Source organism: Cyprinus carpio, chromosome B11 (assembly GCF_018340385.1).
Source record: "Cyprinus carpio isolate SPL01 chromosome B11, ASM1834038v1, whole genome shotgun sequence".
Lineage (NCBI taxonomy): Eukaryota > Metazoa > Chordata > Actinopteri > Cypriniformes > Cyprinidae > Cyprinus > Cyprinus carpio.
In genome coordinates, this window is record NC_056607.1 from 23,808,438 (window position 1) to 23,826,796 (window position 18,359).

Here is an 18,359-nt window from a genome sequence, read left to right on the forward strand (position 1 = left end):
GTTCACTCCTGAATGAAAATCTCCTGATAATTTACTCACCCCCATGTCATCCAAGATATCTTTCTTTCTTCAGTGGGAAAGAAATTAAGGTTTTTGAGGAAAACATTCCAGGATTCTCTCCTTATAATAGTCCAGGTCCAAACTGCAGCTTCAAAGGGCTCTACATGTTCCCAGCCGAGGAATAAGGATCTTATCTAGCTAAACGATCTGAAAATTCATATACTTTTTAACCACAAATGCTCACTAGCATCTTGCATTATGTAGTCGCGTTGGAAAGCACCGACCCAGTGTTGTGGAGAAGTAAGACCGTAAAGAGTGTTTTTGCTAAGAACAGTTGTGGTTATTGAGTCAACAGATAAGAGCCTTATTCCTCGGCTGGGATCATGTAGAGGCCTTTGAAGCTGCACTGAAACTACAGTTTGGACCTTCAACCTGTTGATCCCCATTGAAGTCTATTATAATGAGAAAAATCCTGGAAAGCTTTCCTCAAAAACCTAAATTTCTTTCCGACTGAATAAAGAAAGACATCTTGGATGACATGGGGGTGAGTAAATTATGAGGAAATTTTAATTCTGGAAGTGAACTGGATTCTATATTTCACCTCACCTTCCTCTATAGGTTCATTACAGTTGTGTACAGTGGTGGAGGCTGCAATTTTATTTTTATTTTATTTATTTTTATCAAATTTAAATTCATGTCCCAGTCACATTTTTTTTTTGGTTATATAAACATTGCTTACACTATCAGAGAAAGAAAAAAAATCAATTTTATATCTTTACATTAACAATGTTTTTATTAAAGCCATGTATGAATCTCATAGAGTTAGCGTTTCTAAGCATTTTACATCTATTCCAAACTAATATCTCAATTCTGAATTTTTCAGATCATCAAAGCTCAGTAAATATCGGTCACAGACAGAGATTTACTTCAAATTTAACCAAGCTGATTACTCATTAAAAACTCCCACAATTCATGTTTTCAGACCATTTCAAGTCTTATTTTGATGTAACAAGGTGGTTATGTCTAAGTGTGAATTGCTTACTTACTTTTTTAAATTAGACTTCCCATTAACACCATTATATTGTCCATTCAGACTGATTCGCAATTCGCAAAATTTTTATCCAATAAGAAAAAATGTGCAAAAACTACGATGGAAACACATTGAAAGAATAAATTCCTCCATGCACATTGAAAAAGTCATGTGACTTTGCGCTACGAGACGGGATAACTTGACTAGCAGCGCACCGATCTCGTTCACAGCATCTATATGTTGTTATGGTCGTTCTGAAATGCCTGAGCAAAGTCTGTCGTTAAAGTATTTCTGTATAATTACTGTCTTTAACGACTGCTTTCCCAAACAGCAGCATCCGCCTCTGAAAGCAATGACAGCGTTTATTGTGTGTCGTCTGCTCGCTCTGAGACGCAAGTAACTGATAATATATGAAAATTATTATATTTAGTGGCTTCTCCTAGTTTTCTTAGTGATATTTAGTGCCAGTTTACCAGGAAGTGTCAATCGTTGGATGGAAACGGTGCTTTATTTGCAAATGTTTTATGCGATATGCCAGTTTTGCGGATAAATATATATTTATTACGACAAACTTAATGCGACTAATGCAAATCAAAACAATTCTGAGCTTTTTTGAAATAAAATAATATGAGTGGTGGGCCAGGGTGTTGCTATGCAGTTGCTAGGATGCGCAGGATGGTTGCTAGGGTGTTGCTATGCAGTTGCTAGGATGCTCAGGATGGTTGTTAGGATGTTGCTGTGCAGTTAGCTAGGATGCTCTGGGTAGTTGCCATGGTGTTATGTCGTTGGTAGGATGTTCTGGGTAGTTGCAAGGGTTTTGCTATTCAGTTGCTAGGATACTATGAGAGGTTGTCAGGGTGTTACTATGCAGTGGCCCTGGGTGGTTGCCAGAATATTGCTATGCATTTGTTAGGATGCTCTGGATGCATAGCATCAACCTGGCAACCATCCAGAGCATCCTAGCAAATGTGTCTCAAGGTAATTGTCAGGATAATGCTATGTAGTTGCTAGGGTGTTCTTAGTAGTTTCCAGGGTGTTGCTATGCAGATGCTAGAGTGTTTGGGTGGTTGCCAGGGTGTTGCTATACAATGGCTCTGAATGGTTGCCTGGGTATTGCTATGTAGTTACTACGCCGTTCTTAGTGATTGCCAGGGTGTGGCTATGCAGATGCGAGGGTGTTTGGGGTGGTTGCCAGGGTGTTGCTATACAATGGCTCTGAATGCTTGCCAGGGTGTTGCTATGCAGTTGCTAGGGTGTTCTTAGTAGTTGCCAGGGTGTTGCTATGCAGATGATAGGGTGTTTGGGGTGGTTGCCAGGGTGTTGCTATACAGTGGCTCTGAATGGTTGCCAGGGTATTGCTATGCAGTTACTACGGAGTTCTTAGTGGTTGCCAGGGTGTTGCTATGCAGTTGCTAGGATGTCTGGGGGGTTGCCTGGGCGTTGATATGGTTTTTTACGAGGACACTGTGGGTGGTTGCCAGGGTGTTGCTATGCAGTGGCTCTGAATGGTTGCCAGGGTATTGCTATGCAGTTACTAGGGTATTCTTAGTGGTTGCCAGTGTGTTTATATGCAGTCTTTCCCGTGTTTTTATCCTGTCTGAGGTGCAGAAAGCCCATCCTCAAGTTTCTGTGATATTCTGGTCTAAACTGGCAAAAGAATATTATTAATTATGTTATTAACAGGCTGAAATCGTGTTTGAAACTTGTTTACACCAGGTTAAGTAGTAAAATCAGGCTTCAATTTTGTCCTTGAAGAGAATAAAAATGTAACTACCACATTAATCAGACCCCTTGCTGACTAAAGCACTCAGATATAAGCACCTAGTAAAATCTCTGTGCGGCTGTGTAATATTCACAGTGTGAGTGTCATTTCCAGACAGTTATAGAGTGAAGCTACACCTTCCATCAGACGCTGAGGAGAAACTCGACACCATGTGACCCAGCCCATCATTGTGGCTCCATCTGAACACTGAGCACATATTATGGTCTGGCAAAAGTACCAACAATGAACCCGTCAGCGTAACGACGAAATCTCAGAGGAAAACTGGAATGCTTGAGTTCAGATACAGAATAATTCTGACTAGGGCTGTAACAAATTATTATTTTATTATTATTATTAATTTCTTTTTTTTTATATTGAATCTATTTATAATTTTTTCTCATTAGTCAGTAAATCCTTACCAATAACCTTAGTTAACTTCCCACCCCCCCACCCCAAAAAAAAAACATATCTTCTGCCATTAATCTTTAAACATTATGTTATAAAATACCTACCTTAAATATTTGTAAAAATCCCAATGCGAAAAAATAATGTGCCAACAATTAAAAGGCATCTATCAGTAATACAAATGCACGTGCTGCATTCCCCATTGCTAGGATGCTCTGGGGGTTGCTAGGGTACTCTGGTTGGTTGCCTGGGTGTTGCTATGAGTGGTTGCAAGGGTTGCTATGGGTGGTTGGCTGGGTGTTGCTATGCATTTGCTAGGGTGTTGCTATGGGTGGTTGCCTGGGTGTTGCTATGCGTTTGCTAGGATGCTCTGTGGTTGCTAGGGTGTTGCTATGGGTGGTTGCTTGGGTGTTGCTATGCATTTGCTAGGACGTTCTGTGGTAGCTCGGGTGTTGCTAGGGGTGGTTGCCTGGGTGTTGCTATGCATTTGCTAAGACGCGCTGTGGTTGCTAGGGTGTTGCTATGGGTGTTGCTATGCATTTGCTAGGACGTTCTGTGGTAGCTAGGGTGTTGCTAGGGGTGGTTGCCTGGGTGTTGCTATGCATTTGCTAGGATGGGCTGGTTGGTTACCAGGGTGTTGTTATGGATGCTCTGGGTGGTTGCCATGGTGTTGTGATGCATTTGCTAAGATGCTTTGGGTGGTTGCCAGGGTGTTGCTATGCAGTTGTTAGGATTCACGGGTTGGTTGCCAGGGTGTTGCTATGGATGCTCTGGGTAGTTGCCAGGGTGTTGCAATACATCCTAACCCATTTACTTGTGTAATGTGACACATTTCCATGGAATGACCTGCCCAACTCAATCCGAGCAGCTGAGTCCTTAGCCATCTTCAAGAAATGGCTAAAAACACACCTCTTCCATCTTTATTTGACCCTCTAACTCTGCTCTACCTCTAACTTGTCCTCATTTGTAGATAAAAGCATCTGCTAAATAACTAAATGTAAATGTAAAAATAGGATACTCACGAAAAAAAAAAAACTTCAGGTGGTTTCAGAAATCAAAATTGCATATTATTTATACTATTTCTGCCATACATTTATAGGACAGAAATAGTCTGGTTCTAGTATGCGATTCTGAATTCTGCCAGTGTCTCTGTAAGACAGGAGGTTTGAAGGGACATCAACTAAATAGCAAGTAAACCAGCAAATTGGGTCCATTTTGATTTTACGTGAACATCAATAGTGAATCCTACCGTTTTACTCCCAGAGAGAGCGTCTTATGTGAGCTTTTCACCAGACAAATGGCCTCCAGTCTGTAACCGCTGAGAAGAACCGAGTTCACACTGATTATCTCATCACCGATCTGGACTCGACCCAGCGCCGCTCGACTCCCGTTCTCCACCTAAACAAACAAACAAACACTTTTACAACTTTTTCTGGTGAGTTCACTTCATAAAAGAGTTTTCTACAAACATTAAAAGCTGGACAGTCCAATAAAATGTGTTTGACAGAAAGGGGAATCATGCAAAACATGCACTGAGTAGAGTCTTCACCTTTAAGCAAACGTGCATGAGTCAGTCTTGTATTAGATTACTGATCTACCTCGTTTACCACATTGATTCAAATAATATAATCCTGTACATATTGATATGAAAATACAAAGAGAAAGAAAATATATTCTGTTTGTTGTTATTATCAACATGAAGCGCATTAAACATTATGTTACATCAAGGTTTCCCAAACTGGTTTTCGTGAAGAAACTGCAGGGGGTTTGTGAGTTTAGTGAAAAGCTAATAATTAGTTTAATCAGTCAAAATGTCAAATGTAAAATTTTAATGTGACCCTGGAGCACAAAACCAGTTTTAAGTCGCTGGGGTATATTTGTAGCAATAGTCAAAAAAATACATTGTATGGGTCAAAATTATAGATTTTTCTTTTATTCCAAAAATCATTAGGATATTAAGTAAAGATCATGTTCATGAAGATATTTAGTAAATTTCTTCCGTAAATATATCAAAACTTATTTTTTGATTAGTAATATGCATTGCTAAGAACTTCATTTGAACAACTTTAAAGATGATTTTCTCCATATTCAGATTTTTTTGCTCCCTCAGATTCCAGATTTTCAAATAGTTGTATCTCAGACAAATATTGTCCTCCTAACAAACCATACATCAATGGAGAGATTATTTATTCAGCTTCAGATGATGCATAAATCTCAATTTCTAAAAAATGACCCTTATGACTGGTTTTGTGCTCCAAGGGTCACAAATAAATAATTAAAAAATAACAACAATCAAAATAAAACACTTACTTAAAAAAGACGAAATATTTTGTTTGCATGTGATGTGACCACAGAAGGAAGTATTGACTGGCTTTGTGTGAATTTCCACAAAACTAGAAGACTTTCTGAAAGTAGAATGTATAGTAGGTTATCTTAGAAAGGAAAGATTTTGGGAAGAATTATGGAGAATCCATAAATTATGAATAATTTATTGCTATTGTGTGAATGACATGTAATCATGTAATCAACAAAAAAAAAAACAGTAGTCTAATTACAAGTATTTTAAAATGTTATATAATCCAATTAGAAGTACACAGCCTCATTATGTAATATTACATACATGTAATTAGTCACTACCCAGCACCGAAGGGTTAAAACAGCTGTCAGAGCACTGATAACAGACATCTCTGACACGTCTAGGGTCATATATGGAATATCTTGGATGGATGTGGTTTGTGTGTCTGCCGGAATTTCTGCTCAGGAATGATATGTGATATGAAAAAAAAAAACACAGTCAACATCATTTATTTCTTAAAAACAACCTAAACCACATGATAAACGCAAGTCATGATCGTTTTACTTGTTATTATTATAAAAACTATTGCTCAGTATAATAATTGTCATTATTATTATTCTTTTATGCCAAAAATCATTAGGATATTAAGTAAAGATCATGTTCCATGAAGATATTTAGTAAATGTTCTACTGTAAATATATCAAAACTTAATTTCTGATTAGTAATATGCATAGCTAAGAATTCATTTGAACAAATTTAAAAGATGATTTTCTCAATATTTAGATTTTTTGCACCCTCAGATTCCAGATTTTCAAATAGTTGTATCTCAGACAAATATTGTCCTCCTAACAAACCATACATCAATGGAGAGATTATTTATTCAGCTTTCAGATGATGTATACATCTCAATTTAAAAAAATTGACCCTTATGACTGATTTTGTGCTCCAGGGTCACAAATGGGACGAGGACAGTCCAACATGGAGCCTACAGGACCGTGATGAGAACAGCAGCAGAGACTGAAGACCTCATCATGAGCTGCTATCAGATGCCATCAGCTGTGTGTCCTTCACTGAAACCCGAGCACAGCCTTAAATATTCAGCAGCTTGAAACATTAGATTCACATCCCAGAAATCCACATCATTTCCTCAGCGCAGTAGTGCACACTCAGTAGTGCACACTCAGTAGTGCTCAGAAATGTGGTTTGGATGAAGTGCAGTAATGCAATGAACTATCGACTGGATTCAGAAACACGGCGAGCGCTCGTTTGAGTTGCTCGTGTGAAACTTACAGTGGATTTTGATGTTTTATTGTGCAGCAGTGCGGTTAAATTTCACATTAAAGAAACGGTGAAGAATTACACAGAATAAGGCTACAGGAAATTACAGAAAAAATGCTGGGAATTTTGATTAGATCCAGTTTGTTTATTTTCATGCAGCTTAATCCACAGAGACGCCAACAATAAACACAAGAAAACAAATACTGTGAGCTCAAATGCTACAGAAAAACAAGATTAAAAAAAAAAATCAATAGCGATTTTTCTGATATCAATTGCAATTTTAATTTAAAATGCATTTTTTTAAAGAGCCCTCATGAGTTAACTGTACTTATTTGGAGGACCATGCAATTTGGCAAAACATTCAAAGTAATTATATATGTCAATATGACCATAAATATTATTAATAATAATTATTATAATTGTTGTTGTTGTGCTATTTGTGTACATTTTTATTTAATAATAATAATAATAATAATAATAATAATAATTATTATTATTATTATTATTATTATTATTATTATTATTGCTATTTGTATATTTTTGTTTATTAAATAATAATAATTTTATTAATTACAATTAATATAATTATTGTTATTATTATTTTTAAATGAAAATGAAAAATAATAATTATTTGTTAAGAATTTAAATGAATGAAATGAATGAATGAAGATTAAAATAAAACAATTATTAAAAAGTGTTAAAAAATAATAATAACAATAATAATTATAATAATAAAGATTAAAATAAGATATTTAAAAGAAATTATAAATGTATTTACAATTATTTTTTAGAATTATATTTAAATAAATAATACAAATTATTTTACAATAAATAAATAAATAAATAAACAGCTTGCCTGAAATAAATCATTAAAATAGATTAAAATAAATAGATTAATTAATTAATTAGAAATATGAAAAATATTACACAACAAAAACTACACAAGTAAACAATAAAATAAATTAACATAAAAATAAATTAAATTAATGAATAAAGTAAATTAATTTAAGAGTACAGTAGAAAAACAAATAATGTAACTACTACATATTTATATATAAGATCTAAATATTTTCAAAATAATATTTTACACTTACAGTTAATTTTTCACTGTATTAACTGGGTTTTTTAATACATGGACATATACAGCTGCCTTTTAAATGTCAGGATGGGGGTCTGTCGCATATTTGGGGACCTTTGACATCTAAAATCTTGAAAAGCCCTGTTCTAACATAAAACTAGGCAGGATTACCAGCAGTGTCTGATGAAATATCCTGCTGAGAATACCTTGGTGATGAGCAGCGGCTCGTGATACTCCAGTCCTCCTCTGAGAGTGAAGCCCCACGGAGAGCCTCCAGTCAAAACCAGCTCCACGAGCTCCACTCCTCCATCATCTACGAGCTCTCCTCCTGAAACACTCTCCATCACACGAACTCAGACGCTGCTTTCTCTCATTCTGTGGGGCCTCGGTCTTCAGACACGCTTCCAGCGAGAACAGAAGCGACACAAATGAAGAAAAACGCCTGCGGAAAACTATCCCGGACTAAACTACAGTTTGAGCTTCATCAAACTCCATTAAGACCACAAGAGCAGCGCCACCTGCTGGCCGCTTCATCATTACGTCCCTTATTGTGTTTTTTAAATATGAAATAGATGTAGGAAATAAATCCAGGTAATAATATCAGAATAAGTATACATATAAACCTGAAAAGTTATATAAAATATTTTACATTTATTGAGTACTGACCAAACAAACAAACAAATATCAATCATGTCAGAATAAAAACACACAAAGTTGTAAATTCATATAAAAGATTTAAAAACGATTGTGTATATTTAATTAGTTTATTTGACCAAACATGCAACAAGTAAATTAATAAATGGATGGATGGATGGATGGATGGATGGATAAATAAATAAATAAATAAATAAATAAATAAAATCAGAATAAATACACAAATAAAGTTGGAAATTTATATAAAATATTTTACATTTATTGAGTATTGAAAAAAAAACTAATATCAATCAATCGATCAATTCATGCAATAATGTCAGAATAAAAACACACAAAGTTGTAAATTCATATAAAAGATTTAAAAATGATTGTATATATTTAATAAGTTTATTTGACCAAACATGCAACAATAAGTAAGTAAATTAATAAATGGATGAACAGATGGATAAATAAATAAATTAATTAATTCATTCATTCATTAATTAATTAATGGATAAATAAATAAATACACACATAAAGTTGGAAATTTCTATAAAATATTTTACATTTATTGAGTATTGACCAAACAAACAAACTAATATCAATCAATAATGTCAGAATAAAAACACACAAAGTTGCAAATTCATATAAAAGATTTAAAAATGATTGTATATATTTAATTAGTTTATTTGACCAAACATGCAACAGAATGAGTAAATGAATGAATGAATGAATGAATGAATGAATGAATGCATGAATGGATGAATTAATTAATTAATGGAAATAATATCAGAATATATACACAGATAAAGTTGGAAATTCATCTAAAAATCATATAATTTACTTATTTGACAAACAAACGAACAAATAAATTAATTCATAATTTAAAACTTTTCTTATATTCCTTTAATTATAACAAGAAATTATGTTCAGGAAATAATGTTAGAATAAAAACACATAAGGTTGCAAAGTAATATAAAACATTTATAATTTATTGAATATATTTTATTTATTTGTTTACATGAAAAATAAAAACAATATTGCATGTTGGATGAGACATAAAAACAATTAAATTAAAATTTACCTAAAATGCAAGTGAAGTGACTTTTCTTCTAGTGAAAAAAAAAAAATCAGTATCTTGCTCTATAAATCTGCAGATAACAAATTTAACAAACAAACAAGCAATATATATATATATATAAAATGTTAGATATATATATATATATATATATATATATATATATTATCTCTAATGTGAACTTTTACGAAACCAGTAGAAGTCAGTGTGAGATTAAAATTTTCTCAGTGAAAATCTATTCTTTTTTTTTTTTTTTTTTCATCTTTCTGTAGAAGTTTGCATAAAAGGCTAAAACTGTGAGATCCGCTTTGTGTTCAGGGACAAATTCAGGGACAAATTAGGCCTAAATAATTTGCAGAACAGTTCTCAGTTGTATGCTCAAATAAAGGAGCAAATTTAATCAAATTATATTGACTGAAGTCACAAAAGCCACACTGACCTAGAAGTACAGTAAACACACAACATCCAGAACACAACACGTAGTACACACATCGAGACCATAAGGAACAGGAGATTGTGACAGACCGAGCGTGCTATAAAAAAACTCATTCTCAGAAACTCATTTAAGTTCCTAAGAATGAGGAAATTATTTCATAATAGGGTTTATAATAATTGAATTAAACTGCATATTTTCTGGCGTCACACATTTTAAATCATGAGTGTTTAATGTAACATTTATCTTGTGTGTAGCGATTGTCATTAAATGTTTATGTGCATGAGCCTTTTTATTAGAATTGCTTTAAATTGTAGAATTGAGAAATACGTCACAGGCTGTTCCTGTTTTGGGTGTTTTTCTGCAATATTTATCATCGTTCTGCTTTTAGACGTTCTTGTATTGAATCTTCAGTCTTCGTAAGGAGACTTTATTCAAAGCGAACATTAACATTAATTCATAATTCTGAGTAAATCTGCCATGTCTCTCACATTTTCTCTCATGGTGTTATTTCTGCTGTATCTGAAAGGTAGGACTCATTCATTCATTCATTCATTCATTAGTCTTTATTTTGTTTCTTTGTAAAACCTCCATTGCTACAAAACTACTTTGACTAAGCACTAAATGTAATTTAATTTCAATTCATTTTCTTTTGGTAAATTGTAAATGTTTCCCTTTTTTGACACATTTTCTGATTTGTGTTTCAGGTTTATTTGCTCAGAATGACGCTGTGGTTTTTCACCCTGGATCAGTTTGTGCTCCTGCAGGATCAACTGTGGCTCTGGGGTCCAAATGTTTATATCCTGGATGGACATTTAAGTCATGGAAACTCAGAATAAATAATACTGAAACTCTAGCAGATCCCAGTAAGGACTCCTGGTACAGATATATATATTTATTTGACAGGTGTTACCTAAAAATTAATGGTCTAAAAGAGACAGACGCTGGCACATATTACATGAGCTTCATTAACAGAATTGGAGACATCATCTATACCTCAAACAGTCAATCAGAATTCACTGTACATGTCACAGGTAAATATTACTCTACCCCTTGATTCATTTTCACTTGGTATGAATCTTCCATTTACATTCTAGAGAGATATAAATCTGATATATGTGAACCTGCCTGGAGCACAAAATAGGGTAAATTTTTCAAAATTTAGATTCATGCATGATCTGAAAGCTGAATAAATAATCTCTCCATTGATGTGTGGTTTGTTAGGAGGACAATATTTGTCTGAGATACAACTATTTGAAAATCTGGAATCTGAGGGAGCAAAAAAATCGAAATATTGAGAAAATCATTTTTAAAGTTGTTCAAATGAAGTTCTTAGCAATGCATATTACTAATCAGAAATGAAGTTTTAATATATTTACAGTAGGAAATGTACAAAATATCTTGGAACATGATCTTTACTTAATATCCTAATGATTTTTGGCATAAAAGAAAAATGTATAATTTTGAGCGATACAATGTATTGTTGTCTATTGCTACAAATATACCCCAGCGACTTAAGACTGGTTTTGTGCTCCAGGATCACATTTAGAGACAGATGTGTGTGTTTTATTAGATCTTCAGGTGTCTGTGGACTCTGATCATGTGACTGAAGGTCAGAATGTCACACTGACCTGTAAGACCAGCTGTCCTCCAAAACAAACCTTCATCTGGTTCAAGAACGGGCTTCGTTTGGATCTCCGTTATTCCGGAGATCAGCTGCATGTTTCTGAGGTGAGCCGCGAGGATTCAGGACGATACTCGTGTGCACTGAAACGCTTTGAAACGTTCCCGTCGGCCGAGACGCTCCTCGATGTCACCCGTGAGTAAAACATGAGAAGATACTTGATTGGTGTGTTATTGTGAATCCTGATCGCACACACACATCACGTTGATGTCTATTCGACGTCTGCATTTACATCGGCAATATTTTTTTTATTTTTTATTGTGTGCTCATCTGCAATACGTCTACTAGATGTTAAATAGATGTTTATTAGATGTCTTTAAGATGTTTGTGATTTAGAATGCATGTAAAACGGACATCTTAAAGACATCTGTCAGGTGTTGGAAACAGCAGATGCTTTCCAGATCAAGCGATCTTTAACAGATCTGATATGATGAGTAATATTAGCATTTAAACCCTGTAAAGCCTGACATATGAAGGAATAGTCAGAATTATTATTTTTTTTAAAAATTTAACAGAATTTAATTTTAAGAATGAGGAAATTATTTCATAAAACGGTTTAAAATAATTGAATTAAACTGCATATTTTCTGGCGTCACACATTTTAAATCATGAGTGTTTAATGTAACATTTATCTTGTGTGTAGTGTTTGTCATTAAATGTTTATGTGCATGAGCATTTTTATTAGAATTGCTTTAATTTGTAGAATTGAGAAATACGTCACAGGCTGTTCCTGTTTTGGGTGTTTTCCTGCAATATTTATCATCGTTCTGCTTTTAGACGTTTTTGTATTGAATCTTCAGTCTTCGTAAGGAGACTTTATTTAAAGCAAACATTTATTAATTTATAATTCTTCACATCAAGCGATCTTTAACAGACATCTTGCAGACGTACTGTATGTGTGCTCTCTGTTTCCGCCACTGAATAAAAAACAAAACAAGGTAATTGTGACTTATAATCTCACAATTTTGACATTTAGAGTTTACATCTCGCAATTCGGATTGTTTTCTCAGAAAGGCACTTGATTGGAAGATATAAACTCAACCCCACCCCACTTATAATTATGAGATATAAACTTGCAATTGTAAGTTATTAAGTCCAATTTCAAGGGGGGAAATACTATTTTCTTACAATTGTGAATTTATATCACACAATTCTGATTTAACTCAAAATTCCAGGCATATTTCTTAGAAATGTAAGTTTATAATCTTGAAATTCTGACTTTTTTCCTCCTCAGAATTATGAGATATAAACTCGCAATTCCGAGGGGAAAAGAACTATTTTCTTACAATTGCAAATTTGTATCACACAATTCTGTTTTAACTCAAAATTGCGAGTTTAAGTTTATTTCTTAGAATTGCGATTTTATATCACACAATTCTGACTTTTTTTCTCATAAATAATTTTTTTTTCTTTATAAAGTCCAATTCCGAGGGGGGAAAAATAATATTTTCTTACAATTGCTAATTTTTATCACGCAATTCTGATTTTACAACTCAAAATTGTGAGTTTGTTGCTTAGAATTGTATTCATATCATGCAATTCAGACTTTTTTCCTCCTCAGAATTATGAGACATAAACTCGCAATTGTAAATTATAAAGTCTAATAATTCTGAGGGGAAAAATACTATTTTCTTACAATTGCGAATTTGTATCACGCAATTCTGATTTAACTCAAATTTGAGAGCTTATTTCTTAGAACTGAGATTTTATATCAGACAATTCTGACTTTTTTTTTTCTCAAATAATTTTTTTTCTGTATAAAGTCCGATTCCGAGAAGTAAAAAGGCTATTTTCTTACAATTGCTAATTTTTAATCACGCAATTCTGATTTTACAACTCAAAATTCAGACTTTTTTCCTCTTCAGAATTATGAGATATAAACTCGCAATTGTAAATTATAAAGTCGAATTCTGAGGGGAAAAGTACTATTTTCTTAAAATTTCTAATTTACTGTATATCACGTAATTCTGATTTTATAATTCACAATTGCGAGTTTATTTCTTAGAATTGCGAGATTAGGCCAAGGCTATATCTGGCAATTCTGACTTTTTTTCTCACACTTGTGAATTTATATTAATATTTATATTTTTGATTTCTCCAGATGCTGTGTATGAGAGCGCTGCAATCATAACTCTGTTGTATCTCCTGATTCCTGTCGTTCTGCTGCTGGTTTGTCTAGCTCTGTGGATGATGTGAGTCTGTGATCTGGTTCTTCTTTACATCTCTTCATGTTCATCTCAACTGAAGTCACGTTTACGGCTGTTTGTGAACGTTCACGGGCGAAATCCGGTCATATGAATCTACACGATTGCCAATTTTTCATATTGGGTTCAGTTTGTCCCACAAATTTACAACACTGACCAACAGAAAAAATGTTGCCTGTGAAATATCGCTAACGTGACCATACCTTCATAACTGTGCAGATGTCATGTTTATGTTTTCTTCTTAACAGAAGGACGAAACAACAAAACCTCAAAAGACTTGAAACGAAAGAGCAAAGCAAACAGGTAAACCTAAACCGTCCGGGTTTTCAATAGACTGATGTGTAAAACCAGTTTCGAACATTAACTTTTGACTCGTCTTTTCTTCAGAATGAAAATGTGTACGAAAATGAATCAACACCGCCGGTGACCTCCGACCTGGAGGAGAAAGTAAAGTCATTTCATCAGGAGGAGGAAGTTCAGTACTCTCTTGTTCATTTCAGCAAATTTAAAATCGCCGAATGTTCTGCAGCTTGTGAAAAGGAAGCTGATGTCCAGTACGCTCAGATTGCAGTGCAACATCAGAAAAACAGCAACAAATACTGATATGATGAGTAATATGTAAGGGATAGTGTACATCCAGCCGGTTGTTATTTCAGAATAAACCCCGACAGGGTGATCAGGACGCTTGTATCAGCATGAAGGGGTTTATTCTGAGATAACAACCGGCTGGATGTACACTATCCCGTTTATTACACGGCTAAAAAGATTTGTTTTTATCATATATGTTCAAATTAATGCTGAAGTCTTCCATTGTAACACGCTGTGGTTACGTGGTGTGTTATCCAATTTCGGCAGTTGTTATCTGGGAATAACATACCACTGGATGGCGCGATTGACCAATCAGAATCAAGTATTCCTCAGAGCCGTGTAATAATAGCATTTAAACCCTGTAAACCCTGACATAGGAAGTAATAGTCAGAAAAATACTTTTTTTTTTTATTATTGAACAGAATTTAGACAAAATCTAAAAAACTATATATATATATATATATATATATATATATATATATATATATACATATATATATATACATATATATATATATATATATATATATATATATATATTTTCTTTTTTTTTGAGCATCATATTTGAAAAATCAGGATTCATAACAATACATTTACATTTAGTCATTTAGGAGATGCTGCTTTTATCCAAAGCGACTTACAAATGAGGACAATGGAAGCAATCAAATCAACAAAAGAGCAATTAGCTTAGCTTAACGCAGTACACATAGTAGTATATAGTGCAAATATGGAGGAACAACAGCTCAGTTTTATTAAGAGACTCTAACTGAGCAAAATAATTCAATTCGGTGCAGATGCTGATATCTGTATATGCACAAAAAGTGATGAATTTCTGCTGCTTGTAATGTAAATCAATGAGATCTTTCTAACAGTAGAGCAGATACTGACATAAAATGATCTGAATATCAGTCGTCGCTCGATATCTTCATTAATACGTCTCAGTGAGATGAGATGTAAATGCTCCAAACATATAATGCAGTGATTGAGAGATGAAGAAATAAAGGCTCCTCAGAAGATGTGAGATGTTCTGGAGGCTTGTGAAGATCATTCCTCCGCTGAGGAACAGTGAAAGTAAAGCTTCTGGAAACAAACGCTCCTCAAAAGATCCTGATGATCAGATTTGAGACTCTAAAACATGATTGATGGAGAATCAAGTAAAGCTGAGCTGCTTCAGTCCAGTAAGAGTTACAGTTATGCTCTGTGCAGTTTAACTAAAACTCTACACTATCAATCAGACGACAGAAGGCATGGAGCAGATCAGTATTTAACTGGTTTGATTGTACTGCTTATCTTATTATGTGTAGCATTGGTGTCATGCATTGCTTTTTCACTCTCATGTACAGTTCTCATATATGTATTAAGTTTAACTTATTCTATGTTCACTATAGTTTCTATGTCAAACTGCTGAATCTATCAGTTCGTGTGAATGATGTGCATTTCTCCTACATGCCTGATTTGTGACAGTTACCACGGCAACCACTAGCCTCCCCTAGAGATATATCTAGTGATGAATTCAGTGCCTTTTGCAGTACTGTACATACTGTACACCTGTGGCTCTTACGATGGTAATTATCTTTGCAGCATTGCTGGAGAAAAATGCACTGAATGCCTTTTAGAGAAAAATATTTTTTGTACCATTAGATTGAGAATTAGCATTCATTTTTCAGGTTCTTTTAACATTATTTTTTTTAGAAGACACATTTGGATATACGCCTGTGTTTGAGACAACAAAAGCAGGGTATCCTCTCCATATTAACACGTCTATTTATAGCCGCTGCTGCATCTTTTTTTAGATCATGCTGTTGGTGTTCTGCAGTTTCTGGCGACCTGGTGCTCGTCTTCCCTTCACACACATCATGATTTTTCTAATGCATGTAGTGCAATATTTCCCAATAGAAATGACAGATATATGATTCTGATGTGGATGATAAAAATATGAGCGCAGCTGTGACCCCATCTGGCCGAAATCCTGAAACCTTTTAAGAAGGCTAAAGCCCTGAAAGACCCCATACCATCTCTGACAGAGAACAGATCGCTTTCAACTCACTGCATCGATTCTACACCCACTGCTCGCTTTCATTGATGCCATTAAATATTAAGCATTTCCGAATGTGAGTGCATTATCATAAATTTTGAAACTGAGTTTTTGTTTAGTGAATTAAACCAAATATACAATATAATGATAATGTGTACAGTTCTTGTGTAATGCATTTCCATCTGTGCTGTTTTGTGTGCATGTGCAAAAATAGTGTATTTAGTACAGCTGCATGATTAATCAATATAATACCAAATGATATGGTTTGAAAATATGAAAATGAAGAAATAAATTTTACACTTACAATTTAAAATGAAATTATTGTTATTTTTGTTAAATAGTCTTTTTATTGTACAGTGAAATATTACAACAGTAATATGTATTTATTTTTATTTTTTAATAATAATAATTTGTATTATTTTTTAGCAATATTGATATAATTGATATCTCAAAATTTTGACCAAATTGTGCAGCCCTAGTCCAGTAATATTTATTGTTTTGTTTTTATTTAGTAATTCTAATATTTTTATTTAGGTGTAGTAATAATAATAATTATTATTATTAATAATAGCCATATTAATATAAACACAACATTTTAAAAAACATTTTAAAACTTTCTTCAATTATTAATATTTCTTGTTTTGATTTTATTTAGTAATTCTATTATTTTTTATTTAGCAGTAGTAGTAATAATAATAATAATAATTATTATTATTATTATTAATAGCCATATTAATATAAACACAACATTTTGGCCAACATTTGAAACCTTTCTTCAATATTAATATTTCTTGTTTTGATTTTATTTAGTAATTCTAATATTTTATTTTTATAAAAGTAGTATTTTTGGTAAGTTTTTGTAGTTTTTTTTAATAATTATTATTTATAGCCATATGAATAAAATCACAACAATTTGACCAAATTGTGTCAGATTAGTCCAATATTAATATTTCTTGTTTTGATTTTATTTAGTAATTCTAATATTTTTATTTAGGTGTAGTAATAATAATAATAATTATTATTAATAATAGCCATATTAATATAAACACAACATTTTGGAGAACATTTTAAACCTTTCTTCAATATTAATATTTATTGTTTTGATTTTATTTAGTAATTCTAATATTTTAATTTAGCAGTAGTAGTAACAATAATAATAATTATTATTTGTAGTCATATTAATAAAATCACAACATTTTGTCCAAACTGTGTCAGATTAGTCCAATATTAATATTGTTTCATATCTTTTTATTTAGTAGAAGCAATAGTAGTACTTTTAATAGTAATATTAATACTACTACTACTACTAATAATAATAATAATTATAGCTATACTGACATAATCACTCGATTTTGTCCAAAATTTTGCATCCCTGCAAACAAGCACAGCAAACCTGGATTTTTTTTTCTTTTTTCTCAGAAAAATCTTAATTAGTATTTCCCACATCGTGCATCCCTACTGTATATAATACACATACATGCCTGTCTATCCGTTTGTCTATAATACAATGCACGTCAATTAACTGGCGAAATAGCGTCAATGATATTAGAGTTTTAAATTAGAGTTTAGAGTTTACCAACGTATGAATGTTTCCGAGCATTTAAGAGTATAAACGTAACTTTTACTACGACAGAACAATGTAAGTTTCCCTGCGAGACGCAAACACGTAGCGGATACGTTTCCTGTTTCTCCTACAGGCGCTTTGTTGAGGCAGCGGACGGACCGTACCATTCATCTGTAGGGGAACCCGACCGCGCTAACAACTACAGTGCTGACTCTGCTCACACGGAAAACACACACTTTTCAAGTAAATCGAGGTTTTATGTATATATAACTAATTTAATTTAAATCATTT

General features: G+C 33.3%; 2 protein-coding genes across 2 annotated transcripts in view; one reads left to right on the top strand and one right to left on the bottom strand.

Moving 5' to 3' along the window:
• Window positions 1-8,361, bottom strand: part of LOC109088467 (protein Shroom2-like) — a 29,169-nt gene extending 20,808 nt beyond the window's left edge. Inside the window, exons 1-2 of the mRNA XM_042734663.1 lie at window positions 8,056-8,361; window positions 4,447-4,595 (exon numbers count right to left, since the gene is read on the bottom strand). Coding sequence (XP_042590597.1) covers window positions 4,447-4,595; window positions 8,056-8,193 — 287 coding nt within the window. The 5' untranslated portion in view covers window positions 8,194-8,361. The remainder of the gene's footprint in view (window positions 1-4,446; window positions 4,596-8,055) is intronic.
• A 1,990-nt stretch (window positions 8,362-10,351) lies between these two features.
• LOC109088478 lies at window positions 10,352-14,917 on the top strand. The gene is made up of 6 exons (XM_042734668.1): window positions 10,352-10,522; window positions 10,701-11,027; window positions 11,567-11,812; window positions 13,779-13,869; window positions 14,130-14,184; window positions 14,269-14,917. Exons 1-6 carry the CDS (start codon window positions 10,474-10,476, stop codon window positions 14,482-14,484), a joined length of 984 nt encoding a protein of 327 aa, XP_042590602.1. The 5' UTR covers window positions 10,352-10,473; the 3' UTR covers window positions 14,485-14,917.
• Window positions 14,918-18,359: the final 3,442 nt, after the last annotated feature.